At 44.8% G+C, this 13,629-nt stretch overlaps 1 protein-coding gene across 1 annotated transcript; it reads right to left on the minus strand.

Annotated features, from left to right (window-relative positions):
- Positions 1 to 4,049: 4,049 nt before the first annotated feature.
- GREM1 (gremlin 1, DAN family BMP antagonist) lies at positions 4,050 to 13,288 on the minus strand. The gene is made up of 2 exons (XM_024202047.3): positions 13,140 to 13,288; positions 4,050 to 4,775 (listed from the first exon to the last, which is right to left on the minus strand). The coding sequence occupies exon 2, from the start codon at positions 4,772 to 4,774 to the stop codon at positions 4,220 to 4,222; it is 555 nt and encodes a 184-aa protein (XP_024057815.1). The 5' UTR covers position 4,775; positions 13,140 to 13,288; the 3' UTR covers positions 4,050 to 4,219.
- Positions 13,289 to 13,629: the final 341 nt, after the last annotated feature.

The following is a 13,629-nucleotide window of genomic DNA, read 5'->3' on the forward strand; positions in this document are numbered from 1 at the left end:
TCTTCTGTTCTAATCATGAGACAACACTTTTCCCTGTGTGCTGGTGCCCTCTAAAGCCCCAGTCTACATCTCGGTCATAATGGTGTATTTTTGAACATACCAATGTAATTCGATTGAGCCACAAGCTACATGACTGAAACTTATTATCACCACCAACTGTTCTGTGATCCATGTTAAAAGATACTCACCATCCCTGAATCCAGTAGGATTGCACAGGCATTGGGATTGACCTACTCCCCCACACTTCACTGTGGGCAAGCGTGAAACAGATTGACAGGTAAAGCTTACATTGCTACTGGTCATGTTCTACCCACTCCAAAGGGAACATAAAGGAGTCCAGCCTCCATGGCTGTAAGTCTGGTACCTTTCCCTAGAGCAAAATTTCCTTTTAAAGTTTTCCAGGCCTGTCCTTAGGGTTCAGCTTATATGTCCCTATTTACAGTTCTTAAAGTGTTGGCAAGTAGGTACGTTGCCAGTACTGCATATACTTTGTAAAAGATATGGGGTGAAATCAATGGCGTTAGCACCAGCCTGAGAGTGGAGTAATGTTGTGCTGAGGCTGGCCCATGTCTATCTCTAAAGCCTCAGCATTTCAAGTTTGATTTACAGTTTTGAGCTGTCGTTGTAGAGTTTACAAGGGAAAAAGTGTGAATAAGGATTGAGATTTTCCTTCTATAAATTGTTGAGGGGCGTGGGGAAGTGACAGATCTCATTTAAAGACCTTATTGAAGTAGCCGTGGTGAATGATGGTGCCATTGCTTGTCTCACTGTCAGAATTTAAGACCTTTTTTAATTAGAAGAAACCACAGAAGTCAGAGATCAGTACAACAGACCCAGAGCGAGCTGGAAACTTAGGGAAGTGGAAAAAAGGAAACCAAAAGAAATGGACTGAAGAAGCTGTTTTATTTATTTAATAGTAGTTAAATTGACATATAAAATGCTGGGTGTGGGGGGAGAGAGAGTCCAATTCTATTCAGTTGCAAAATTATTAGAATTTCATTTTAAAACGAAATTTTGTTTCATGAGACTGAGAATAAAAACTGCAGCCTTAGGTTATATAGTCAGTTGGGGGAGGGAAGGTTAGACTAAAGCAGACATTTAAATACATATTGTGGTAGATATTACATATCTTGTATAATTGTAAGTCAGCAGAACTTTTTAGTCCCAAGCAGTAACTAGCAATTCACAAAAGTCTGTTGTATAAAATTTACATTTGATTTTGCCTAAAGAGGGGGGGGTCCTTTGTGCTCTTTGCATAGATAACTGACTGTTCCTTTATGTACCTATTAAAAGCTTCACAAATTTTGCTTCAAAAAGTGTTAACCTCTAAGGAATGTTAAATAAAGGAGCCAGAAACATCTAAGGCTTTGTCTGCTGGCTATGGAGTGTAGGGACTTAGGCCCAGATCCTCAAAGGTAGTTAGGTGCCTAACTTCTGATGAGGAGTTAATCTTTGAGGATATGGTCCTTAGCAACCTAGGGTGAAATCATGGCCCTATTAAAGTCAATAGGAGTTTTGCCATTGACTTCAATGGGGAGGGGGCAGGATTTCACCCCTAGCTATGTCTCTGTTCACTGAACAGAAACAATAACTAGTTTAAAGCTTTCAGCCAGGTTTCAGAATGACTTTTTGTTTTCACCAACTCGGAAGAAGTCATTTAAAGGAAAACAAGCCCCCTATCATATCAATGAAAAAAGCTTTGTATTAATAACATTAAATATCCATATTTTTCTAACTATTCACATTCCACACAGTGGAAATTTACCTCCTGTAACTCCAGATTTTAGTTTTTAAAATCCACGCAGAACCGCAAAGTCAGAAGACGCCAGATCCAATGTGTACAGTTTAATAATATGAATCACTGATTTGCAATCTTAGTGTTACAGATGGCGCTGTTGTGGATCTTACAGTAAAAATATATTAAATTCAGAAATGTAGGATTTGACCAATAACTGTGTGATACCTTGTGTAATAGCTGTGGCTTTTAAATAAATGATTGCACAGATCCTGTATTTGTGATATGCTAATGCTGTATTTTCCCTTTTGGCATAATAATAGAATAATTGTCTTTCTCAGAGTCCAGATGTATAAAAATACTTTGTGGATTGCTCCGAAATTAAGGCCCTATCCTCTCCTCTGTTGTGAAACAGAGAATATGAGGAAGCACAGTTGTCCAAATATTGCCAGTTGTGGCCTGTGCATACAGAAGAAGAGAAAAGGCACCTCAATGGCAGGCTGTGTCTCAGACTAGAAGCCTCTCCACACAAACCCAGTGGGCCTAATTCTCTCTCTCTCTCACTGATTTTATATGAGGGTAACTTTAGAATGGAATTTCTACCTTCACTGGGGTTACTCCTGATGTATGGCCCAATCCTGATCCCAGTGACATCAATAGTGGCAGAAATAGGCCTTTTTACTGATGTGAGATCAGATTGAAACTTATTGCTGGGGATGCGCTCAGAAGCAGCCATTCTACGTGGCTTGTTTCCTCCTTCACCTGGCTGGTAAACACTGTGAAATTACTGCTTGTGGAAGCACTCTGTGAGATAGGGCTGGGGAGGGCGAAAGCTGCTGAGTGAGTGAGGAAGTGAAGATTAGGGTGAAGTGGGGAGTGGCTCACCTTCTGTACAGCTGTACTGGAATCTCTAGAGTCTCCTGCAAGACTTTCTGCACTCCCTAAGGGGAGAATGCCAGGATAACCCCAGAGGTGAAGCCCATGGAGTTGTAGGAGTTACTATTCCCCACCCATGGCTTTTTCTCCAGAAGGGGAGCATTTAGCCCTTAATTTTCAGGAAATTCTCTTTACTTAGTCCAAATCCTGTTTAAATGCAAGACTGTGGCAAAGGATATAAAAAGCAGATTATTGCTGGCAAGGCTCTGCATCTCTTCTTTTCAATGAACTGCATGCCTGTGGCAGAGCTAAAATAACAATAACAATGCAATGTTTACTAGTCATGCATGCCATGTCTTTTGTCTCTTGTGTGGTTATTGCATTTGCAGTCACATGATGCTTGTAATTTTTGCTTTGCTCTTTATATGCTAAATTACTGCCATTTTGTGCTTGATGTTGTGTACTGAGATTTTTTTGTGATTGGTACATTGTGTGTGTGTGTGAGAGAGAGAGAGAGAGTGTACAGATACACAAAATACATAACCTCATTGGGTGCACATATATACTCACATATGTAGATAGAGACTGTATATATACATATTACATGTACAGTACAGACACATACATAAATATATAAAGCAGCTGATATCTGAATTACAAGACCATAAATAAATCAAGAGGATCTAGTGACATAAGAATGGATCTTAATTGATTTAGACTGTTATTAGAATTCAGGAATGAATTCCTTGTTTGTAATTTCTTTTAATTTTATATAACAAATGGATTGGTCTATAAATTAAAGCAAAAAAGTAGCAGAAGAAAATGTCTCCTTATTCCTTTGTGTCTCATCTTTTCTCTCCTTCCTTCTCCTACTCCCTCCTATCCTTTTCCTCTCCTTCCTGCTAACTCTTGGCCTTCTTTTTCCTTCTAGCTCCCTTGGGTTATGTTTTCTCTCTGTCTGTGTCCTGGTGGTTCTTATCTTCCCCCCACCCCCGTCCTCCCAGCAACGCTGATTTTTGAAAAAAAAAGAAAGGCATAATAGAAATCATTGGTGGAAGTGTGGCTTTTAGTGAGGTTTCACCTATGGCTGCACCTCTTAACGTTGGTTATTTCAAATTTAAGATCAAATTCATGCTTGGAAGCTCCTGAATGCCTCCGATTTAATATTTCTTTTCATATTGTGAAGGTGAATAGTATGGTCTCCAGTGAAGCATTAGCAAAAGTCACAGCTGCACTGAACTCAGCAAGCAGGGAGAATGTGAGTGTCTGCTAAGGGTCCTAATTCATAGATGTGATATTGAACCTTGTGTTTACAGGCCTTCAGTGATATTTCACACGAATTTAAATGTTTTTACTCTATAGTGAACATTCATATACTTCTGTATAGATACGCAGTCAGTCTCTCTCACACTCAAACACACACACTCACACACACACACACACACACACACACACACACACACACACCATGTTTTGGGTGATTCACTCTGGTTCCTGTCAGTTGTGTCCAGCCACGCAGGTATGATAGTTATGTCACTCACTCTTATTTAACCTGGCAATGATGATTGCCTATGCCTGGAGCATTGGTGTAATAATATTCTGCAGAGTCTAGTCCAAATCTATGGATATACACCGACATTCCTTGACTCGCGTGATCCTCTTCTTCTTTCTAGGGGGCTGAAGTTCAGGGCAATTGAGTGTAACTGTCATAGTGGTGAACTTCTTAGGTTTGCAGAAGGAACAGGACTGAAAGGAGCCTTCCTCTTTGCGGACGTGCCTTGGGATGTAGAAAGAATTGCACTGGCCATAGCAGAATCTGTTGATAATAGTATGACTATTGCAGCCTTCTTCGTGGATGGTTTGTTTGAGGGGCTGAGTTTTACACCAATCCCGCTTAAGATACTTGCGTTCAGTGACGTGTAATGCTTCCTGGCTAGACTCCAGCACCTCTTCGGCGGGCATTGGTGTGCCAGTTCCCCGGTCTCTGTGCCTTGAACCTGGCTGCTGCTTTGTCTGTGTCTGCTCTGAATCATTGGGCTGATCTTTGTCGGGAGGAGGGATGGCTCCCTGAGACCCACGGTTCTTCTTTCTCCCCTCTGCTGTGGGTAACAGGAGTCCAGCTAGAAGAAGCAGACCACCAACAGCATACACTGTGCGGATCATCCTAGGTAGGGGACAGTGAGGAAACAAAACACAATTGTGGATTTCATATGAAATCTGCAAAAGGCAAGTGTACAATATCTCCTCTGGTCTAAGAGAAAAGTGTATTAGAGAGGAGAGGTACCCAGCCTTTAATAGCTGGAGAGACACTTTAGCATTAAATGGAGTTGCAGAGAGCTACAAAATAGTGATCCCATTTCAAAAGTCTCTAGGTCAGTCTGGAGAGAGTCTAAGGGCAGGTCTACACTACGGGGCTAAGTCGACCTAAGTTACGCAACTCCAGCTATGTGAAAACCGTAGCTGGAGTTGACAATTGTGTGTAGCGTATATCGTTCACTTCCTCTCCCCAAGTACATTACACCAGTTTAAGTGGCTTGATTCTCCTCTCTCCTCACACCATTTTCACTCCAGTGTAACTCCATTTACTTTGATTTACGCTGGTGTAGGAGAGGAGAATCCGGCTCAGAAATGCTACACTTGTTTAAACTCGCTTTTCTTAGCAGAGTATAAATCTACCCCTTACACAAGCCTCGAACTTTGGCCCACTGAGTGAGAGTGTAATGGCGTCTAGGTTGGTGTAACTCAGAAGAGAGACCAGTGTAACGTGAAAAGCAACTAAGGTTCTTCTGGCTCTTTGGCACGTTGCACAAACAAACAGACTCCTTTGCACAATGGTATGAGAGGCTTCATACCAGAGAATTTGGGCCAGTTTGCAACACTTGAGGAAGTGCACCGGTTGCACCAGGTCGCAGGCGTGGGAAATAAAATTTCTAAAACTCAAGCCAGGTCGCTCAAGGGGTGCATATTTCATTTCTGCTGGGGGTAAACCCCCTCTGATTGGGTGCTTTCCCCACTTGCCCACCTCCTGAGGAAGAGCAGCCAATCAGGGCTGCTGCAGGAAGCAGGCCAAGCTCTTCCACCAGGAGCCAAAGCTGCTCTTACAGGAGGGGATTGATAAGGGGTGAGCAGAAAGAGCCCGGCAGCTCTGTTCCCTTCTTCCCCCGCCTCTTGGAAGAAACAGGATATCTCCTCTCTGCTCCTCCTCCTCCTCCACCTCCCCTAGCCCTCCCTGCAATACTTGAGTTGGGAATGGGAAGAGGGGTTAAACCTCTGGAGTTGCAGGAGGAATAGATGTGAGATTGGGGTGGCATACCTGATGGGGGGGGGGGAGCAAAACAAATGTGGGGGCAGAATTAATGGAGGGCAAGGGAACAGAACTGATGTGAGGCTGGAATGTGCAAAATTGGTAGAAGCTGATTTGGGGGCTGAGGGTAGAATTAATTGTTGGATGGGGAATGGGAAGATGTAGGGGTGATAAGATCTGCCCCACACACTTTTTTCAGACCTCTTTAAGCTCTGGACGTTGCACTGATGTGACTCAGTGTCATGATGTATCACGCCTTATCTCCCCTCCCTGTGTCTGATGGCACAGGTATCTTCCCTCCCTTCTACCAGCTTCTGAAGGTCTCCTTTCTATCTAACCTCTCCTAGTGGCTGGATCAGGTGTGGATAACTCCCTTACTTGCCCCAGAGCCTTTTTGCCACATGTCCCAGGTGAAGCAACTGCCATACCTCCCTTCCTCCAATCCATGAGCTCAGCACTCCCCATATTGTATCAGGGAGTGGTAGGAGCACTCCTGTGATGATTGTTTCACATGTTCTGCCTGAGACCAAGACAGATCAGATAGCGAACCAGTCAGACATTATGAGAGCTAGCTACAGACTGAGAATCACAGCCATAAAACATGCATGTTAATTTCTTAGTCCCTGGCACTTTCCAAAATTGCACAAAACATTTACATTATGATGATCACAGATGTCCCTGATTGAAAAAATGAAAGAGGTAGAGTTAGGAGTCGCTGGGTTTGGGAAGATGTTATGACATATAGACTTGCTTATGGTTCTAAGATATTATTTTAAGTGTTTTTTAATAAATTGTTAATGTGCCCAGAGATTGAGATAGCTATTTTGCCTAAGTGCATTCACTTTATTCATTTAGATTAATGTATCAGTGTGTGCTTGTGTTTGAAAGGAACTTCGTACATAAATAGATTGAAATACAACAAATATAACACCAAGCTTAGCATTCTTGATTGATCCTACGGAGAATGTAGAAGGGTTGCTTTTAATATCTAAATGAAATACTGAACAAGACATGCAGTTTTAATAACCTTAAGGGTCTGACACAAACCAACAACACTGACAAAAAAACCTGGGAAATTCTAATTGAAGGTAACACTACATAATTTCAAGTGTCAACTTGGACTGAACATGTCCTGCCTTTTTTCAGTTTGTATTACAACCAAAATGTTATTCAAACGGGTTTCTTTTTGAATTTAGTTTCCATGTTTGGTCTTTAAACTAATTTAAAAGAAGACTGGTTATAAAACACTCTGTTTTCTCAGGAGACCAGAATGACTCCATCCAGGGCTGTTCCCATCTGTTGGATGACTGTGTCCACACTATAATTAGACAGTATTTTTAAAGTGTTTGTTATTTACTCAGTATGGTGCTAGAACCTTAAAAAAATAATAGCCATCATTGCATAAAACAGAAAAATCACATGCTAGTTTCTAGGCAGCACAAGGAACTTCAGGTATTCATTTAGTGTTCCATTGTTCAATTGGTTATTGCCAATGTGCATTTCCTAAAAAGCTGAAGCATTGTTTTTGTTTTTTAAACTTGTCATCTGTGTGTCACTCCCCTTCCTCCTCCCTTTCTAAAAGGCCCTTTGAATGGCAACCTGTGAATGGCTATTCCAGTCTGTCATATAGGGCCCAGTCCTGCAAACAATTACTACCAAGTGTAGTTGTTTCCATCAGTGGTAAGCACTACAGCCCAGGTTCAAGAAAGCATCCTTATTCAGAAAGCATTAAGGCTGTACTTAAGGAAATGTAAGGTAGTAATTGTTTGCAGGATTGTGCCCCTCCACCCTCAAAGGATGGAAAACACTTTGTACATATTTAAAAGGTAGATTGGGTCATCATGAAAATTATTGACACAGAGAAAACATTTTTCAAAATTCAATGTATTGGCCACTTCAAAAAACAACTCAGAATAATAAAAATGAATGTGATCATTCGGGGCTAGATTGTGCCTTAAACTGCACCATCAGAGGAGTAGCCTGGGTGTGGGGGGAGATTGTGACCTTGCTTATTTAGTAAGGACTTCACTTACAGCCCTTGAAAGGGTGCAATTTATTTCCCTCTAGGCACCCACCCATCTCTGCTTGGGGTGTGTGGATCTATGACTCCACCCACTCTTTGCCCTGTCCACTTCCTCCACCAGGGTTACATCTAAAGTGCAGCTCCTACATTCTACACGAGACCTGGACCCAAGATAATGCCCACATGCAGGGGATTATTCATCTGCATGGCCCCATGATATAGGAACAATGTAGTCCTTTATGAACCAGAGCCTTATCAATCTTAAATTTTGTAGAACTTTAAAATTCTATACTGCAAAAAATTACAAGTGACATTGTGCAATGAGGTAGCCAGATTGTTTCATAATTGAAATGTGATCAAGCAGACAAAATCTCTTATTAAATAAAGATCCTGCTTCCTGGCATACCATAACTTTACCTTCTTGTCTACAATGGGGCTTATGTGCACATGGGATCAGGCCCATACATCTTGAATGCCAAGTTTCTGCAAAATGTTCAAGAGCAAGTTATGTGACATTCTGGGTATTACAGAAACACTGGCAGAATCAGAAACGTGAACTGAAAAATCTCCTTAACAATTCAGTAAATACAAACTACAAATATGAAGGCCCAATCCAACTCTCATTGACTTCCATGGGAGCTGGCTCACCCCTAAGATCCAATAGCATTAAAATGACTAACAAAATTCCTGAAAATCAATTCCTCCTTTACTTAACTGCCAAGATTCAAGTTTAGAGTTCTGCTTTTCATCTGTTCAGGTCCAATCCTAAAGCCAGCAGAGGCTTTGTATTGTCTTCAATGGGAGCAGCACTGCGGTCCAATAGTAATAATATTTTACACTTATATGGTGCTTTAGATTTTCTAGAGGCTAGGCTCTAATCACCCAAGAAGATCAAGGAGTTTAATGAATTAGCAATGGCATCAGTTAGAAGAAACATAAAAGCCCTTCCGTTTCATTATTAAAAAATATCTGTGAGTTTTTAGTTTATGGATGCTTTCTGCTATTGATTAAGGATCTCAAACAGTCAAATTTAAAGGCATTTTAATTCCATTGTGAACTCCTACACTATAATAGTACTGAAGTATTACTACAATGCAGCTTGCTTAAAAATGTTGGGTAAAATCCTGGCTCTAATGAAGTCAATGCCAAACTTTCATTAACTGAATCTAATGGGAGAATATGGTGGGAAATTCCCAAAATGTATTTCCATAAGATGCAGGGGTGCTGGAACAATTTGTATAGTAGGGGTACTGAGAGCTATTGAACCAAACTGCAAACCCTGTATAGAATGGAAACCACTTCAAGCCAGGGGGTGTGGCAGCACCCCCTGCACCCCTATTGCCAGCACCTATGATAAAATGTGATTACATATATTTACTGACTGATCCTCATAGAGTATCCAAGGAAACAATCAGATCCCAATTTCTTGGCTATTATGCAAATTAAGGAGGTTTGTACCACCACCTGCGTCTCCAAGGAGCAAAATATTTTTTATTCACGGTTTATTATATGAAGTATAGTAATGTCCTAATGCACCTGTTTGAAGTACAGGAAAAGCAGTGGAAGGGACAATCCACAAAGAGAGAGAATATTTACCAAGGTTAGACTAACAAAACCAACTTCTGTTTGATGGGATTTCAGATGCATTAAAATGGCAAGTAACTCTTGGTGAGTAAGGTGGTAGGGAAACCACTCTACAGAATGCCAATCTATTTTTCTGTCAATTATTGTAATGGAAATGGAGAATAATACAGAAATTAATGATAAAACTGAGTGTCTTTGAAAATCCCACCCTTGATCTATTAAACTACAGTCCCGTAGGAAATCAGGACTAAAACTCCATGGTGTATCATTAGTATGCGCATGGGCCAGATCCAGACTTGCCTTCCCCATGGGAGTAGTCCCATTGTTTTCAATAAGACTATGCCTGTCAGTGAGGCTAGTGGGATTTTGCTCCACATCCATCGAAAGTGCTGATGTGGTTTTGCGGTAGTAGACAGTAATACATATTCAAAGGCTGGTGCTAGGGAAAGCCTTGCACAATTCTGGCTTGCATAGCAAAGACAAAAACAAATATCCTAGCACAGCTAGTGTCTGAGCTCTAGGAAGAACTAGAAACATTTGAGCATGAGTGCTACTTCTTATTTATACACAGCATCAGCTGTGTGTGTTTTGGATACTTCTCAGTAGCCTACAGTCGAGAGGGAAGGGAATGCCAGAGATTGATCTTCTAGTTACCAATATCAGTATGTAAAATCCAAAGGAAGCTGGGGCTAAGTGTGTGTGTGTGTGTGTGTGTGTGTGTGTGTGTGTGTGTGTGTGTGTGTGTGTGTGTGTATAAAATAATAAACTAAACCCAAAAAATTTTAACAGGCCGCATGGCCACATACATTGTTGAGCTCCCCGTTCATTTTATAAATCTCCATGCCATTGGAGTGGAAATCTAAGAACAATATATCTGCATTTTATCCATATTGAGAACATTGTTGATTAACAAAATAAGACTCGCTGTGCACAATGGTAGCTGGATGCGGGGGGAGTTTATCAGGAAGAGGCTCTCTGTGTTAGTTACATACCCGGACCTGGGTCTTATGGTAAAGAGAACAGTTTTCGGATGCAAAACACGAAGTGATGCTATAGGCTTCCTTCAGCAGGGCACCCTTTGCTTGCCGGCTTCCCGAGCAGGGAAATGGTCTGCTGCCGCACTGTCCTATCAATCTACCTTCCACACGTGTAAGACCCCACCACCATAGTACCTAGAGTCCTAGCCGAGCCTTGATGCAACTAACTAAAACCCCGCTCGCAGTCAGCTTCCCTCCTCACAACATCATTGGGGGGCGGGGGTTGTGGGAGAAATGTTTGTGATACACCCGGCACTGAAGGTATCCGTTTTCGCCATGTTCTCAGCTTGTTGCAAATTAAATGATCCACTTTAACATCACGCCCAGTGGCTAAGCAGCAGACTCGGACAAAACTTCCCCGTGTTGTTTCGAAGGGAGCTTTGCTCCTCTACTTTGTAATCTTTTTAAAAACAGGCCTGATACTTATGAACTATGCTGGGTCCGTCGAGTCTATACATATAGTTGCTGACGGGATAAACCATTAGAAACATGGCGATGGAGGAACAAACCTCTCCAATGAAACAAATCGCGCCAGGGAAATGGTGAAGCCAGCCCCTTCCCGCAGAAATACTAGCAGGGGCAGCCCTTGTGCGCAAAGCAGAGCTCCCGGGGTGACCAGCATACAGGGGCCGCATCCCTGAGCTATGCTTAGCGGAGATGTGTGGGGACCAGCGCTAGAAGAACGCGGGGTTTCCCCTTCAAACCTGTTCCCTTCCCTAGCGGTGCAGAAGAGCGAAGGCTGGAGCCGTCGAGCTCAGCCTGTCCCGGAAAGGTCCAGGTTTGCACTAGCCGCTCTTTCGCAGCACTTCCCAGGAGAGGCTTTGAAAGCGCCTCAGACCTGGTACCCTGGGGCCTACGCAGGGCAGGTGACTGGGTTCCGCGCGGGGGGGTTACTCGCAAGGAGACTCGCTGTTAGTGGGGCTGCAGAGCCGGGTGTGAAATCAGCCCGGCTGGAGTCTGGCAGGAGGCGCAGGGCCCGGGAAAGGCGCAGGGGCAGCAGTGGGCTCACCAAGCCAGCAGCGGAAGGGAGAAGAGCGCTCAGCTGTGACCAGTGCGCGTCCTGGGCAGCCGTAAGCCGGGGATAGCAGACCGGCCCGATCCTGCGCTCCGGGCGCAGCCAGCGCTTCCCTAGCAGATCCGGGTGGGCCGGGCGTGCAGCACCAGGGCCCAAGCGGTCGCCGGCTTTTCTGCACGCGGGAACCTCAGCGGGGCTCGGTTTGGATCAGCGCGGCGGTCCGCAGAGGGGTGATAACAGAGGCCGCTGGGCTAGAGCCAGCGCGCAGAGAACTGGCAGATCTGGGAGCTTCCGCGTGGGACTGTATTGGTGCTTGTGTGTTAAAGTGCCCGGGCTGGCACATTCCCCGAAAGAGGCAGGAAAGTCGCCAGGGCAACAACAACAAAATGCCCAGGTCCCAGCATCCCAGCTTGGGCTAGGGAGCTTTGGGCCGTGCCGTGCTTCCGAGCGGCGAACGCCCTCCCCGAGCCCGCCCCAGGCAAGAGCCGCTGTCGGGGGAGGAGACGCAATGAACAGGGACAGGGATTCCGCGTGTCTTCCCCGGCCCGCTGCTCTCCAGCTCCGCGCTAGCTAGAAGGGTCGCACCACCGAAACCGCAGGCGTCTTACGGCACCTTTGGGGGCTACGGGAGGGCTTCTGGGCGCGAGGTATTCAATCCTACAGCCCCCGGAGCTTCCTGCTGCACTAGACGGGCTAATGCAAACACTCCCTCTGCGGGCTGCATCTGCCCCGCCGAGCTCTCCTGGGATCTCTTCCAGTCCGGCTGAGAAGGGCAGGCCAGCCTTGAAATTGACACTTATCTTTTATCCAGGAGTGTTCAATGGAGACCATCCTTCCAGATCCCTGGAAACTGTCCCACCCCGAGCCCGGCTCGCCTGGGATCGCGGCTGGGGCTGCGGCACAGGGGGGTGGGAGCCCTGGTACCTGGGAGCCTCCAGCCAGGATCAGTGATTTCCCCCCAACCTCCCTCCCTCGTTTTCAGTCAGTCCTCGCAGATGCCGAACTGGGATTTTGCTGCATGTCTGGTGGGCGCCGAATCCAATTTGCTGGGAATGATGCTGTAGGCGGAGATGACAGGCAGAGCTAATTGGGCTTTTGCAATCCTTATGTTTGTCTAGGGAGATAAATATAATAGCGCCCTAATCTCAAGTATTGAGAGTGGAAATACCTTTCTGTCTGCTCCACTGCATCTGAGCTGGGGGGGAGGGGGCGGGAGGCTGTGTCATTCCTCGGAGGGGCTCTTTGCAAAATCAAAGGGCTCAAGAGTTTTGCAAGACAGCAATTAATTAAGGACTATTTCTTTTAAAGAGAGGGAGAGCGATTGGGGGGACGGGGCGAAAGGGAGAAAGAGACTCAATCAAACCAAAAATCAGAGAAGTGGCTAAATAGAGCACCTGGGCCAAATGTATCCCTGGCGTAACTCCCCTGAGGTCAGTGCTGTTACACCGGGGATGGGCTAGCACCGAAGTTATCACCTTCTTGTCTCTTAAAGAGCCTGACCGTTTTCATGTCCCCGGAGGAGCCCGTATAAAGAGAGATCGGTAAGAAATAATCGCCCCACTCACCTGCTCTGCCTGCTGCTCCCCCTCCTGTGCGGTCTGTGGTCAGCGGGAGCGGTGAGGTCTCTTGCTCTACACAGGTCTCTTACCTGCGGTGGGTTACTTTGCTGGCCGGCTAGAGGCTGCAGTGGGGTAGGAGCCTGGAGGGAGCTGCCAGTGAGTCCATATAGAGGGAGTCGCGGATCTTGATTACAAATTGCAGCAGCGCCGAGCTGTCTCCCATTTAAATGTCTGCCAGCTGAGATCTGCTCTCCAAGCCCCTCCAGATCATTGGCCAAGCGCCTCCAAAGATCGTGTTATCCGCCCCCTTTAACGCTTCCATAAACTTCCACCAGGGAAAGCTTTCAGTCATCTCCAGATAAACACTCGGCTACTTTCCTCTTTCAACAGACTCGGTGCTAAAGGTCACCCCCAAGGAATTGTTCTTGGAATGCACAGAAAATCAGATTTTCCACCCCCATTAAAGTCCGATATTTAAGAAGAGTTAAATATTAAA

The sequence above is a fragment of the Terrapene carolina genome, unplaced genomic scaffold (genome assembly GCF_002925995.2).
Source record: "Terrapene carolina triunguis isolate 2854851 unplaced genomic scaffold, T_m_triunguis-2.0 Scaffold96, whole genome shotgun sequence".
NCBI classification, from domain to species: Eukaryota; Metazoa; Chordata; order Testudines; family Emydidae; genus Terrapene; species Terrapene triunguis.